At 44.5% G+C, this 13,870-nt stretch overlaps 1 protein-coding gene across 4 annotated transcripts in view; it reads left to right on the top strand.

The window, feature by feature from the left end:
• Positions 1-13,870, top strand: part of CNGA1 (cyclic nucleotide gated channel subunit alpha 1) — a 29,288-nt gene that overhangs the window by 1,282 nt on the left and 14,136 nt on the right. For 2 of the 4 annotated variants that reach the window (XM_081958910.1, XM_081958908.1), the window contains exons 2-3: positions 8,589-8,708; positions 10,513-10,611. In XM_081958910.1, coding sequence (XP_081815036.1) covers positions 8,608-8,708; positions 10,513-10,611 — 200 coding nt within the window. In that variant the 5' untranslated portion in view covers positions 8,589-8,607. Of the gene's footprint in view, positions 1-3,895; positions 3,969-8,588; positions 8,709-10,512; positions 10,612-10,701; positions 10,789-13,870 lie in introns of those variants that run through there. The other 2 variants (XM_081958909.1, XM_081958911.1) reach the window with 2 other exon arrangements.

The following is a 13,870-nucleotide window of genomic DNA, read 5'->3' as shown; positions in this document are numbered from 1 at the left end:
ACACACAAGGAATTTGCCTTTGGTGCATATGCTCTCAGTGTATGCTCAAGATACAGTCATCACGAATCATAAGGTAGAACACTTAATGATAGTCATAGGGTGCAGATAAGCAATCAAATCATACTAGGAAACTATCAATATAAATAGTAAGAATACAAGCAACAAAGTCACAGTCATATAGTCATTAAGTGGGAGGAGATGGGTGATAGGAACGATGGGAAGACTAATAGTAATAGTAAAGCAGCCTTAGTGAATAGTTTGACAGTGTTTTGGGAATTAATTGTTTAGCAGAGTGATGGCATTCAGGGAAAAACTGTCCTTGTGTCGAGTTGTCCTGGTGTGCAGTGCTCTATAGCGTCATTTGGAGGGTAGAAGTGGAAACAATTTATGTCCAGGATGTGAGGGGTCTGCAGATATTTTCACAGCCCTCTTTTTGACTCGTGCAGTTTACAGGTCCTCAATGGAAGGCAGGTTGGTCGCCATTGTTTTTTCTGCAGGCTAAACTACACTTGCAGTTGTAATTTAGCCTAGACCCGTGATGGCGATCCTATGGCACTTGTGCTACAGATGGCACACAGAACCATTTGGTGGCACACCAGCTTTTTCACATTCCCAGAGGACCAGGGGAGGCCATTTTCTAGTTGGCCCGTTGGTGCTCTTTTTCGCCCTCCGCATCTCCGGAGGTTTTCCTGAAGCCTGGGGAGGGCAAAAACGGCCTTCTCCCCACGCCCCAGAGGTTGGAAACAGATTGTTTCCGAACTTCCGGTTTGCCCCTTTTGAGGCCCTTTCTCGTCCTCCGCAGCCTCCGGAGCTTTTCCTGAAGCCTGGAGAAGGTCGGAAACAATCTGCTTCTGGCTTCCGGGGAGCTGTGGGGGGACATTTTCACCCTCCTCAGGCCTCAGGAAAGCCTCCAGGGCCTGGGGAGGGTTTGCGTATACATGTGCGGAGGGGGTGTCGCACGTGCATGCACTGTTGGGTGGGGAGATTGAGTGGGCACAGACACAAGCAATTTTGGCACATCTCACTTAGCTTGGCCACCTGTTAGTGGAGAAAAGGTTCTGGGGTCAACCCTTTGCTGTCCATTGCAGCTAAAAATCTCAAATATGGCCAAGAATGAATGTTGTAGTCAGCCCAGGCGCTAGATCGGCCCCCTGCAAACTCTGTCTTTTGAGGAGCCTGGCCGTTCACTGAAGCACCTGGACTCCCACGGAGTGAGGGAGGGAAGGGCTGCACTGGAGCTACTAAACAGGCAGCCAAGCTAAGTGCCTGAAGGACCCCATTCCGTCAGCAAGCAGGAGTAATTGCTTTGGTGGGCCATATCCGGCCCAGGGGCCGTAGTTTGAGGATCCCTGATTAAAAAAGGCAAAAATGCAAAGACTTTTTGGGGATCACCAAAATTTTCTCACGGACCACCAGTTGGTGACCGCTGGTCTGGAATATGTTACAGGGTGTCACTCTGCACAGGTAGTCCTCAACTTACAACAGTTCCTTTAATGACTATTTAAAGTTACAACGGCACAGAAAAATGTGACTTATGACCACTTTTCACAGTTACAACCTTTGCAGCATTCCCATGACCACGTGATCAAAATTCAGATGCGTGGCAACTGGTTCATGTTTATGACCGTTGCTGTGTCCCAAGGTCACATGTTCCCCTTTTGCGACCTTCGGAGACGCAAAAGCAATGGGGAAGCCAGATTCACTTAACAATCGGGTTACTAACTTATCAACTGTAGTGATTCACTTAATCACTGAATGGTGGCAAGAAAAGTTGTAAAATGGGGCAAAACCCACTTAACAAATGTCTCACTTAAGAACAGAAATTTTGAGCTCAACAGCAGTCATAAGTCGAGGACTCCTTTTATTCGGATCTGCATATCACTAAGCCATAATGCAATATGGGAAACCATCCACCATGGCATAGTGGAGTGGGTGAAGCAGGCCACTGTAGCTTAACTAGAATTAAAACAAATACATATTAATGGGAAGTATGAATCAGTCCAGGCCTCTGGAATGTACAGAATAAAACTGTAAGAACTATCCAGATTTTTTTTTCTGAGAAGATTTGGAAGGCTTTGTGATAAGGATTGCCTTAATGGGATTGAAAGGAATTGGGAAATGCTTGACTAAGCAAAATACAAGAGAAGATTAAAGATGTCCTATTAAAATTGACCCAGTGCTGCTGCTCTCCAAATCATCTTAAGATTTCAAATTGTAAATAATTTGAGAAAAAAATGGGGGGGAGGGTTGCCCAAAAGTTTATTATGTACAGAGGCCATACATTTATTTATGGACAGATGGACTTTGCTGTTAATGCTGGTCTGAGAAGGAATGATAAGAAATACATAAACAAATCATGTGGGAGTTATGATTTTAAATATCAATTATTCCTCATGGAGAGAATTTGAGAAGAGAGCAAAACATATTCTGGGCACAAAATAGTATTGCTTTCTTATGCTGACATTCAAGTTAGTTCTTTTTATTAATAATAGGGTCTTTTTTCCTTTTTCCACCAGTCTTTAGGATTGCTGCACCTGAGGAGGCAAGGTGCAGCAATCCTGCAATTTTATATTTCTCTATAAAAGGAGAACAAAACAAATAAATCTGTGTTTGTCCTGTATTTGAAGTACAGTAAGATTTCAAAGAACGTGTCATATCCTTCTGAAAATGAAAGTGTGTCACTCACATATTTTTGCCACAATCTGGATTTGAAGGACATTCTAAACCTTACATCAATATTTATTATTTACTAATGGGATACCATGCTTCACGACGAAACTATGTGATCAGGCTATGCAGGAGAAATTCTGTTCACAGTCCTTTGATTCAGTGGTGGTCGGTGATTGAAACACATAAAGGACTATAGCTCCCACTGCCTTGAGTCCAGAAGTAGTTCCATAGGTGGAAGGCGTAGATATTTTGGTGAGGTATTGATGTTTAGTACTGCAAGGAGCCCCAGACCGCTCCTGAGTAAAGGGGTGGAACATCTGCCACTTTGAACTGAGGTAACGGAATGTGAGGCATCTGGCAGTCGGAACAGAGTTCTTTTCAGGTCAGGAAGGGGAGTAGAACTCCTTATCATCAGAGAGTCTTAATTACTGTATAAGAAATACTAATGATCTGATGGTCATTTCGAAAAATCCTTTCTTAGCGAGCACCTAGAAGCCAAGAGGAAAATACATGCCAAATTTCAAGTTTGTAGGCTTTGCGGTTCTGGAGATTTCATGATGAGTGAGTTTTATTTGGCTTTTATATATATATGTTACTGTGAAAGTCCGAAATCTGGTGAATGTCGACATTCACCGGTGAATGAAAGTCCGAAATCTGGTGAATGTCGACATTCACCGGTGAATGTCGACATTCACCGGTGAATGTCGACATTCACATAGTCGCTTGGTGTATGTCCTTATCCTCTCGACACCCTTACCCTAATACCCTTACCCTAATACCTCGGCTCCTCGCTTCCTTTTAAGCATCTTCTATTGGCGGGCTTTTTAAAAAAAAAACCTGTGATCCTGCGCGGTTAGAACGAGTAGTTTCCAGGATCCTCTCGACACCCTTACCCTAATACCCTTACCCTAATACCTCGGCTCCTCGCTTCCTTTTAAGCGTCTTCTATTCGCGGGCTTTTTAAAAAAAAAAACCTGCGATCCTGCGGGGTTAGAACGAGTAGTTTCCAGGACCGCGAATTGAAAAGCAAAAGTAAAGTGTTACGCTGACTCGTTATATATGTCACCGTGAAAGACCGAAATTGGTATGTGTCGACATTCACGGGTGAATGTCAACATTCACCAACATTCACCGGTGAATGTCGACATTCACCAATTTCGGTCTTTCACGGTGACATATATATAAATACAGCTCATCAATTTTACCTTAGGTTTCTTTATTATAGATTTATTCTTCAATGGAAAATTGAAGATTTCATTATTGCTTTGGATTTGTTACAGTGCAGGGAAAGAAACGAGGTTGGTATTTATAGTTTATAGGTAGTCCTCGACATACGACCACAATTGAGTCCAAGATTTCTGTAGCTGAGAGGGACAGTTGTGAAGTGTGTTTTACCCCATTTTATGACTTTTCTTGCCACAGTTGTTAAGTGGATCATGGTGATTGTTAAGTTAACAACACATTAGTTAAGTGAATCTGGCTTCCCCATTGACTTTGCCTGTCAGAAGGTTGCAAAAGGTGATCGCATGACCCTGGGACACAAATATGTGTCATAAATATGAGTCATTTGCGGGGCATCTGAATTTTGCTCACGTGACTGTGGGGATGCTGCCATGGTCATAGGTGTGAAAACCCATCATTTCTTTCAGTGCCATTGTAAGTTTGAGTGGTCTGTCAGGTTCCAGAGGGTTAAGGAAAACAGCCAAACACAGAGACGGTTTGAAAATGCGGTTTATCTCCTCCAGCACGAACTGACCAACAAAGCACTAAGGCAGGGGTGTCCAAACTTGGGAACTTTAAGACTTGTGGACTTCAACTCCCAGAATTCCCCAGCCAGCAGAGCAGAGCTGGCTGGGGAATTCTGGGAGTTGAAGTCCACAAGTCTTAAAGTTCCCAAGTTTGGACACCCCTGCACTAAGGCAATGAATAAATTGTCAGAACTGACATCTGATGCTCCCCCACCACCTTTTATACTTTATGTGATAAACCCCCACCTCCATGCACCCGCATACCCATCACCTCATGACCCAGAGTGAAAACCACCCAGCAGTCAAGTTATGGAGAGTCCTCAGCTGGATTGCTTGTGGAGAGGGGAGATCCCCAGCTGGTAAGCATGATTCCTGACAGCTCCCACAGTTTCCCCAACCCGAATGGCAGCTCTGGGCCTGTGGGCTCCTGGAGCTGACAGGTCACTAAATGAACTGTTGTAAATTGAGGGCTACCTCTACTTCATTTAATTTCGTTTAAAATTCAGTCTGCTATGACTAGATGGAAATCGGTAATAGTCAATGGAAGGGAAGAAAGACAATACTAAAATGTGAGATTGAGTAAAGTTGCTAACTGTTTCCTGGAAGAAAGATGTGAAAATTACAAGTCACAAAAAGAAGGGATGTATGCTTTTGTTTTTTAATATATTGTGCAAAAATATAATTTTATAGTAGTCATTATGAATGTAAAATTAGAACTAAATCTAAGCTGCAAAACCTCTGTTTATTCGTAGATGTATAACCACGCGGGAAACAGAAGATTAATATCAGTTTTTGCATAATCCCACTAAATGCAAATGTATTAAAATTCTTGTTTATTTGTATTCCAACTGCATTTATGTAAGGTGACCAACCGTCCTCCTTTAGGGAGGACAGTCCTTCTTTTGTAAGTTCTGTCCTCCCTCGAAAAGTGTCCTCCTACATGTCCTCCTTTTTGATATTTGAAGGCTAATCTGTTGCGCGTTATGTGATGTATTTTATGAAACAGTTTTTAATGGTGGTTTTTTTACTTCATCGCAAGTATATTGAACAGATATTGAATCTTGTGTTGAATTTTTATCTAAAGAAATGCTAGACATTAAAATAGACGACAATTGTCTCTTTGAAGAAATTAGAAGACTGAATATATATTTAAATTCTGAAAAATTAATACAATGGGAAAATCAACATGTTGAAATTAATAAAAGATGGGTGTATATTTTCAGCCATTTCAAAAATGAGCATATTCCATGTGAACATTTATTTATACTTGTTCAATTTACGTTGTGCTGCCCTGGAACTAATGCAGCAGTTGAAAGAGTTTTTTTCAATTGCCAATGATTTTTCGACAAGTGAGAAATCGAGATTGAATGTTGATACTCTAGCTGCAGCACTTGCCGTAAAATTCAATATGAAGGATATTTCTTGTTCAGATATTTCCAATATATTGTTAGAAGATGATACATTGACAAAAAATATTAATTCAATGGAAAAGTACTCATTTAAATAATAATTAACAGGCATGTAAGCATAATTACAATATAAAATGTTGCAAATGTTTTTGTTATGCATATATCATATTTTAGTGTATTATTGTTGCAATGAATAAAATATTTCTTTTATTTATGATATATTTTTTCCAATTTATTTGTCCTCCTTTTCATTGTAAAAAAGTTGGTCACCTTAATTTATGGGAATTATTGCCTGGCGTGTTTAGATTTGCTGCCTAAAAATCCCCATGATATGGAATGAAATACCAACCCAATGTTTTTTATAGAAATCAGTGTGGTTGAAACATGCTTACAGTTGAGTTGTCTATCTACCATGCTTTCTGTTAAGGAATGTAATCTGGATTCCCAGGAAGGAGGCAGTGCATTCCAGAGGAGCAACAGGAAATGCAGTTTAGTTTGTGTGAAAGGAAAAGGGTGAAGACAGCTCCTTCACAATAGTTCCCACTTTATGGTGCAAGTAGCCTGCTTTAGTTTAGCAAGATTTCTGTCTAAAGGAGAGGAACAGAGGTAGTATTCAGCAGGTTCTGACCGGTTCTGGTGAACTGGTAGCGGAAATTTTGAGTAGTTCAGAGAACTGGCAAATACCAGCTCTGGCTGTCTCTTCACCCGATCTATCTGCTGCCTCCTGAGTCCCAGATGATCAGCTGGGTCTTCTTCTGTTGCTCTGCACAGTAGAACGGAGCTGGAAAGCAGGTTAGTGGGGTGGGAAGGGAAGGGAGATTTTGCACTATTCTTCCCCCAGGAGTGGGGAGGGAATGGAGATTTTGCAGTATCCTTCCCCTGGAGTGGGGAGGGAATGGAGATTTTGCATTATCCTTCCCCTGGAGTGGGGTAGGAATGGAGATTTTGCGGTATCCTTCCCCTGGAGTGGGGTGGGAATGGAGATTTTGCGGTATCCTTCCCCTGGAGTGGGGAGGGAATGGAGATTTTGCAGTATCCTTCCCCTGGAGTGGGGAGGGAATGGAGATTTTGCATTATCCTTCCCCTGGAGTAGGGAGGGAATGGGGATTTTGCATTATCCTTTCCCTGCCACACCCACCAAGCCACACCCACAGAATCGGTAGTAAAAAAAATTGAATCCTACCACTGGGAGCCACAATATATAAATCTGCTTTGAAGAATTGCAACAGGTCTTTCTTGGTTTTTGGAGCCTGTCTTGTTCTTAATACATAACCAATACTTCAAGGAACATTTAGTCTGTCTTATAAGCCCAGTTCTGAGCATGTCTAGGCAGAGGCAAGACCCTACTTATGTAGGGTATAGAACTGTTTTGCAAATACCATTGTTTTCAGTGGGAATGGCTTCTCTGAAAATTAATGGGATGTGATTTCTATTTGCTGGATTGTGTTTGTGCTGACTTATATCAGGCTTTGTTTTAATGTCAGACATTTTAGCTAAAGTAAAAAGAAATGGTAAAGGTTACAGTCATATCTGATGAGCGGTGCTCATCTCCTTTTCTTAACAGAGGGAACCAGCAGTGTCCAAATAAATTTCTATGGTCATATGGCCAAGCATGACTATGCGCCAAACGGCACGGAGTACTGTTCCCTTCCCATCGAATTATCTACTAGCATTTGAATGCTTTCAAACTGCTAAGTGGGCAGGAACTGAAGCAAGGAATGGGAGCTCACCCCGTCGTGTGGTGCTCCAGTCTTGAACCTTGGCTATCAGCTTTCTAGCTGATAAGCTCAGCATCTTTAACTGCGGAGTCACAGCCTTAGCTAAAGTGGTCACACCCTTAGCTAAAGTGCAAAGTCTGATGAAAAAGCCTGTGTTGTTATAATCATCTTACTGCCAGATATTTATGGTTCTTCAACAGAATTATAGGCATTATGTCAGCTTGAACTTGAAACGATGGCTCCTTTGGATTTTCAGAAGTTGAAACCAAGTTTTAATGCAAGCTATGGATGTGTGGTTGTGAGAATCCCAAACTGGCCAATTCAAATCAGACAATATGCCAGTATAATTGATGACACTTGGAAATGCTTGAGCAGGTTGCTTATTATGTAGAAAAATGCTTTTCCTTCTATAAATTAAGGCACAACTGGAGGGAGGTGCTGAGCCACACTCATTTTCAATCCTTTGTCCAGCCAATGTGTTGATTTTAAAAAATGGGCTTTAATTTTATTTTATTTTTTGCAGATTAGCCTGTCGATGCGATAAAAGGAACATCACTCTCTCTGTCTCACTCTCTCTCTAGGATACGGGTGTCACAATGGCGGGATTCAATTTCTTTTACTACCAGTTCTGTGGGCGTGGCTTGGTGGGCGTGGCGTGGCTTGGTGGGTGTGGCAGGGGAAGGATGCTGCAAAATCCACATTCTCTACCCACCCCACTAACCTGCTTTCCAGCTTTCTTCCTGTTGCTTGAAATATTTGGTTTAATGGCTTAAAATATTTTTAAATATCTCCGGTTCTAATTTTTCTTTTTCAATGTAAATCACTGAGTGACTTTGGTAATAAGTGGTATGAATAAATAAGCAAACAAACAAATAATACTTTGGTGAAGCTGCTGGGCATGCAAGTGATGGGATGGATTTTTTTCATATATCATTATAAACAAAGCTTTGTTACAAAATGTTGTTCCACTTTGAACATATTTTGCTCTGTCTCTGTCTCTCTCTGTCTCTCTCTGTCTCTGTCGCTCTCTCTCTCTCTTTCAGATAACACATTATCACGAGGATGGGGGAGAGTGAAACTCAACACTCAGATTCTGATCCTTGTAATTTAGCCAGCCACAGTAGAAAGGAAAATCTCGAAAATGTGGAGGATGGTGAAAGCAGGTAAGATGTGGGAGTGCATGAATTTTAGGGTTGTTTTTTTTTGCTGAGGATCTAAATTAATTTATTTATTAAATTTATTATATTGTAATCCCATGTAATCCATAAATTTGGGTTAATGTCACAGTTCCTAGGTCTTTGACTGTCATTGGGGATTCTTAGCGACCACATAGATAGCAGTAGCACTTAGATCCATATACAGCTTCACAGAGCTTCACAGCCCTCTCTAAGTACTTTGCAGACAATCTGGGTCCTCATTTTACCAACCTCGGAAGGATGGAAGCTCAGTCAAAACTTGAGTCGGTCAGGATCGAACTGCTGGCAGTCAGCAGAATTAGTCTGCAATACTGCATTCTAACCACTGTGCCACCACAGCTCTTAGATAGGTTTTCCCCATGACAATTTGTTCTTAACCTAGTCCTTTAGCTCTTTCATATATACACACAATTTTCTTCATTTTACATCACCGTTTCAGCTTTGCAACAACTCTATACCGGTTTATACCCACAGTTTTTTACATTTATATATACTGATATTTATATTTATATTTAATTTACATTTATATTTTGTTATATATTTTCTAAAGTATACCAAAAGTATGTGTGTGCGTGTGTGCCCCCCAACTGTGCATGCACGAGCGACCCCCACCTACTTGCACATGCGCATGCAATCCTCGCACAGCAGGGAAATTTTCACCCTCCCCTGGCTCCAGAAGCTTTCTTGAAGCCTGGGAAGGACAAAAATCCCCCCTACGCAGGGGTCACCCCCTTCCTGAAGCCCCCAAGGAGACAAAGCAACTACTGGAAGGGGCAGGGAAAGGTAAGGTCGCAAGCCTGATGGAGATGCAGGAAGTTTCGAGGAAGGGGGGCTACCACGACTTACCTGTAGGCAGGATGAGGCAGCTCAGTTGGAGCGCAGGGCAGACACCACATGGGAGCTGGGAAGGCAGGGTAGGCAGGCAAGCCACCCAGGAGGTGAGGAGTGCCTGGGCGGGGCAGGTGGGCGGGGTAAATGAGTGCCAACCAGGGACCGGTTCTGGGGCATGGCCAGCCTGTCGCCTCTACTGGTTCAGTGACCCAGGCCCAATTTCCACTACCGGTTCGCCCAAACCAGTGCAAACTGGTAGGAACCCACATCTGATCTGAATCCTTTCTTTTCCTAGTCCCCGCATGTTCATCCAGCGGACTAAACTAAGGAACAAAATTTACTTGTACTCAAATTCTAGTTTTTCATATGACTCAGGACCTTAATAAAGAACAGTTACAGATTGCACAGAGTGGAGTCCTCTCAACCTTAGCCAGTTTAAGATGTGTGGACAGCATTCCCCAACCAACAGGTTTATCAGATTGTTACGATACAATCTGTAGCAATAACATTTATGTGTGTAATAGACTATAGAGTAATTTCTTAGGTATTCAGGAGGTAAAAAAGATGGCATTAGGTAAAGAATGAGAGAAATGTCAGAGTACTTTATGAGACTGTAGTTGTTTTAGTTTATCAAGGCCATAAATCAATTTAATAGATTTAACAGATTAACAGAGTTAGAAGGCGCCTTATAAGTCATCTAGTCCAACCCCCCGCTCAAGCAGGAGACACCCACCCACCCACCCACTCAAGCAGGAGTATATGCATGTATTTGAATGTATTTCAACATGAAAACATAAGATTCCCAATAGCAAGTAGTGGGCATACGCATACAGTACTATGGGAACATTTCTATGGCACACTAATTGAGACAGAATGAAAGTAACTTTATGGTGAGATTGCTATTTTTAATAGTTATGCAGTATATTTATATTTGTTTCAGTAAAACTGGTGATACAAAGAAAAATAACCCAGTGGACAAGGAAGATAAGGATGAAAAGAAAAATGAAAGTAAACCTGAGAAGGAAAATGATAAAGAGAAGTAAGCGCTTTTAAATTTCTACACAGAACAATCTTCTGTTAAAATGCATTACTGCCCAAGCCAGTTTATAGACAAGATCCTTTGGTTTAGGGGTGAAATGCTCTGAAATCTGCTATTGGTTGGCTTTACACACCTGCGCACTGCAGGCGCTAAGAAGACTTTTCTGAGTCTGCAAAGGTAAGTAGAGGAGGGGGAACAGCTGTGCTGCATGATTTAGGTCCACCAGAAAGCAGGAACGCACGGCACAGCTAATTGTCGCACAGCCGATCGTCGGCACTTTAAAAAAAACATTTTGGAGCATTTTTTTTTACTACCAGTTTGCCCAGTAGTACCGTGTTCCCCCTAAAATAAGACATGGTCTTATTTTCTTTTGACCCCCCCCCCAAAAAAAAAGGGCTGGACCACGGCCCACTACCAAGTCTTGAGCCTTTCAGAACTGGGTTGTGTAGGTGGTGGGAGAGCGTGCATACATGTGCATCACACTTCCATGAACAGCAGGCCAGCACATGAGTGCATGTTTCATTTGTGCGAGTGGCAGGTGTGTAAATGGAGCTGCATATATGCATGCTTGCCCGCCACTTGCCCAGAACCATCTCTTCTCCTGACCCCTACTGGTCTGCAAAGCCAGAAAGATTGGGGAACTCTATTCTACTTCAACTCCCTACAGCAGCGGTTCTCAAATAGTGGGGCGCGCCCCCCTGGGGGGGCGCGAGGCTCCGTAAAGGGGGGTGCGAAGGCTCCCTTTCCATCTGGGTGCAACGGCGGCGAAGGCGTGGGCGAGGCATAATATATCCCGCCTGGAAGTGGCAGCACTTCGGACTGTGGATTTTCATTGGAGCCGCGGGCTGGAGCTGTGCAAGAAGCCTGCTCGGGCGGGGGTGGGAGGGAGGGAAGCATGGGACCGCCCGTCTTCGCCACCGCGTAGCTCGCCTCCCCGCTAGCAGCTCCACCGCCAGCATTCCGTCTGGAAGCTCCACCGCAACAGCCGCTGTTGGGGAAGGGACAAAGGGGCGGCGGTCGCCCAATCTTGCCACCGCCACCCCTTCGCCCCTGGTAACGGCGACTGTTGTGCTGCTGCTTCCAGCTGGGATGCTGGAGGAGCTGCTGGCAGGCAGGGAGGAAGAAGGGCAGAAGGGAGGTGGAAGGAAGGAAAGAAAAGCAGACACGCCGGAGGGAAAGAGGAAAGAAGGCAAGCAGGCAGGAAGGAGGCAGAAGGAAGGAGGGAAGAATGGAACTGGAAGGGAGGCAGGGAAGGAGGGAGGGAGAAAGGAAGGATAGGAGGATAGGGAAAGAGGAAAGAAGGCAGGCAGGCAGAAGGGAGGGAGGTGCAAGGAAGGAAGGAAGCATAGATAAGCAGGAGGGAAAGAAGGCAGGCAGGCAGGAGGAAAGAGGAAGGAGGGAACTGGAAGGGAGGCAGGGAAGGAGGGAGGGAGAAAGGAAGGATAGGAGGATAGGGAAAGAGGAAAGAAGGCAGGCAGGCAGAAGGGAGGGAGGTGCAAGGAAGGAAGGAAGCATAGATAAGCAGGAGGGAAAGAAGGCAGGCAGGCAGGAGGAAAGAGGAAGGAGGGAACTGGAAGGGAGGCAGGGAAGGAGGGAGGGAGAAAGGAAGGATAGGAGGATAGGGAAAGAGGAAAGAAGGCAGGCAGGCAGAAGGGAGGGAGGTGCAAGGAAGGAAGGAAGCATAGATAAGCAGGAGGGAAAGAAGGCAGGCAGGCAGGAGGAAAGAGGAAGGAGGGAACTGGAAGGGAGGCAGGGAAAGAGGGAGGGAGAAAGGAAGGATAGGAGGATAGGGAAAGAGGAAAGAAGGCAGGCAGGCAGAAGGGAGGGAGGTGCAAGGAAGGAAGGAAGCATAGATAAGCAGGAGGGAAAGAAGGCAGGCAGGGGGAAAGAGGAAGGAGGGAACTGGAAGGGAGGCAGGAAGGAAGGGAAGGAGGAAGGGAGGGTGGAAGGAAGGATAGACAAGTAAGAGGGAAAGAGGAAAGAAAGCATGTGACTACGGTGGGAGACGAGGAAAGACCGGTGTGCTATGTTATGCAGAGGTGTACTTATAACAATTTTATAGACAAATGATACTATTTACAGTCGCGCGCGGGGGGGGGGGACGCGAAATGTTTTCTTCTTCCTAGGGGGGGCATGACAGAAAATAATTGAGAAGCACTGCCCTACAGTAACGTAACTGATACTATTGATTAGGAGGCCACCTGCTGCTAGGTCCTAGTGGGACTTGCTCACTACTTACAAGTGACAACAACCGTTTGTCATGCCTATTTGCACCCACATTAGTTAGGAAGGCAATGCTAACAAGCCACATCTGGAAAGCACTGTCCTCCATGCCTGCTGGTGCTTTAGCCTTCTCCTTGGACTGTGACACGATGGACAATTGAAAGGGGTAGGACATGAGAAAGGGGTAGTGCAGTTCTCATCTTTTGACATCATCCACTTTGGGGTTTTGAGAGAGGACAATCTGGCCATTACCCTGGATTCTCTTCTGTTCCAAGGTTATATGGTAGATCAGAGATCACCAATTGATGGTCCGCGGACCACTGGTGGTCCATGATACAATTTTGGTGGTCTATAGTGCACCGTGTGGAGGAGCTGCTTCAGAATGACCAATGGGGCAGTCCTGTGACTTGAACTCTGAAATATGGGACTGGCCAGGCAGCTTGTGGTGGGACTGGAAATCTCCATTGTAGAGGGAGGTATGTGCAACTTGCAACTTTGCAGATGGTGCAACGTGCAAGGAGTAGCACAGCCTTCGCCAGCTCGAACGAGGTAATGGTGCTGTTGTGGCAAGAAGGGGTGGCGGCACAGGTGGGTCGAAGCAACATGTGGTGGCAACCCATAGTTCTTTCATCCCCCTGCTGTGACTTCCTATCGCCTGAACTCACCACTGGCTGGCCTCACTCCTTGCCCTGTCACTCCTCACTTGGGGGTGGAGCTTTGGTCCATATTCCAGAACGGGAGCGAAGCTTCATCTCTGCTGGGTCTCACAGGCATTTCTTGCAGTCCTTGTTAGTGATCCGCGAACCTCAGTTGCACGGGGGGACGTGTGACTTCCTCTTAGCCCTGAGACACTGGCCCAACCCAGCCGTTTCTCTTTGCTGCTGCTGTTGGTGCCTCTATGGCCTGCTTGCTGCTCTTGCAGCACAGTTAAATTTAGCACACTTCACAGTGGAGAAAATGGTGTCCCCTCCTCCTCCTGGAGCCCATTACGATGTGGAACATCAGCTGCAGCTGGGCGGGCCAGTGTCTTGGGGAG

Source organism: Natrix helvetica, assembly GCF_964273705.1.
Source record: "Natrix helvetica genome assembly, chromosome: 7".
Lineage (NCBI taxonomy): Eukaryota > Metazoa > Chordata > Lepidosauria > Squamata > Natricidae > Natrix > Natrix helvetica.
Note: the sequence above shows the minus strand (reverse complement) of the source record. Positions and strands in the feature narration are given on the sequence as shown.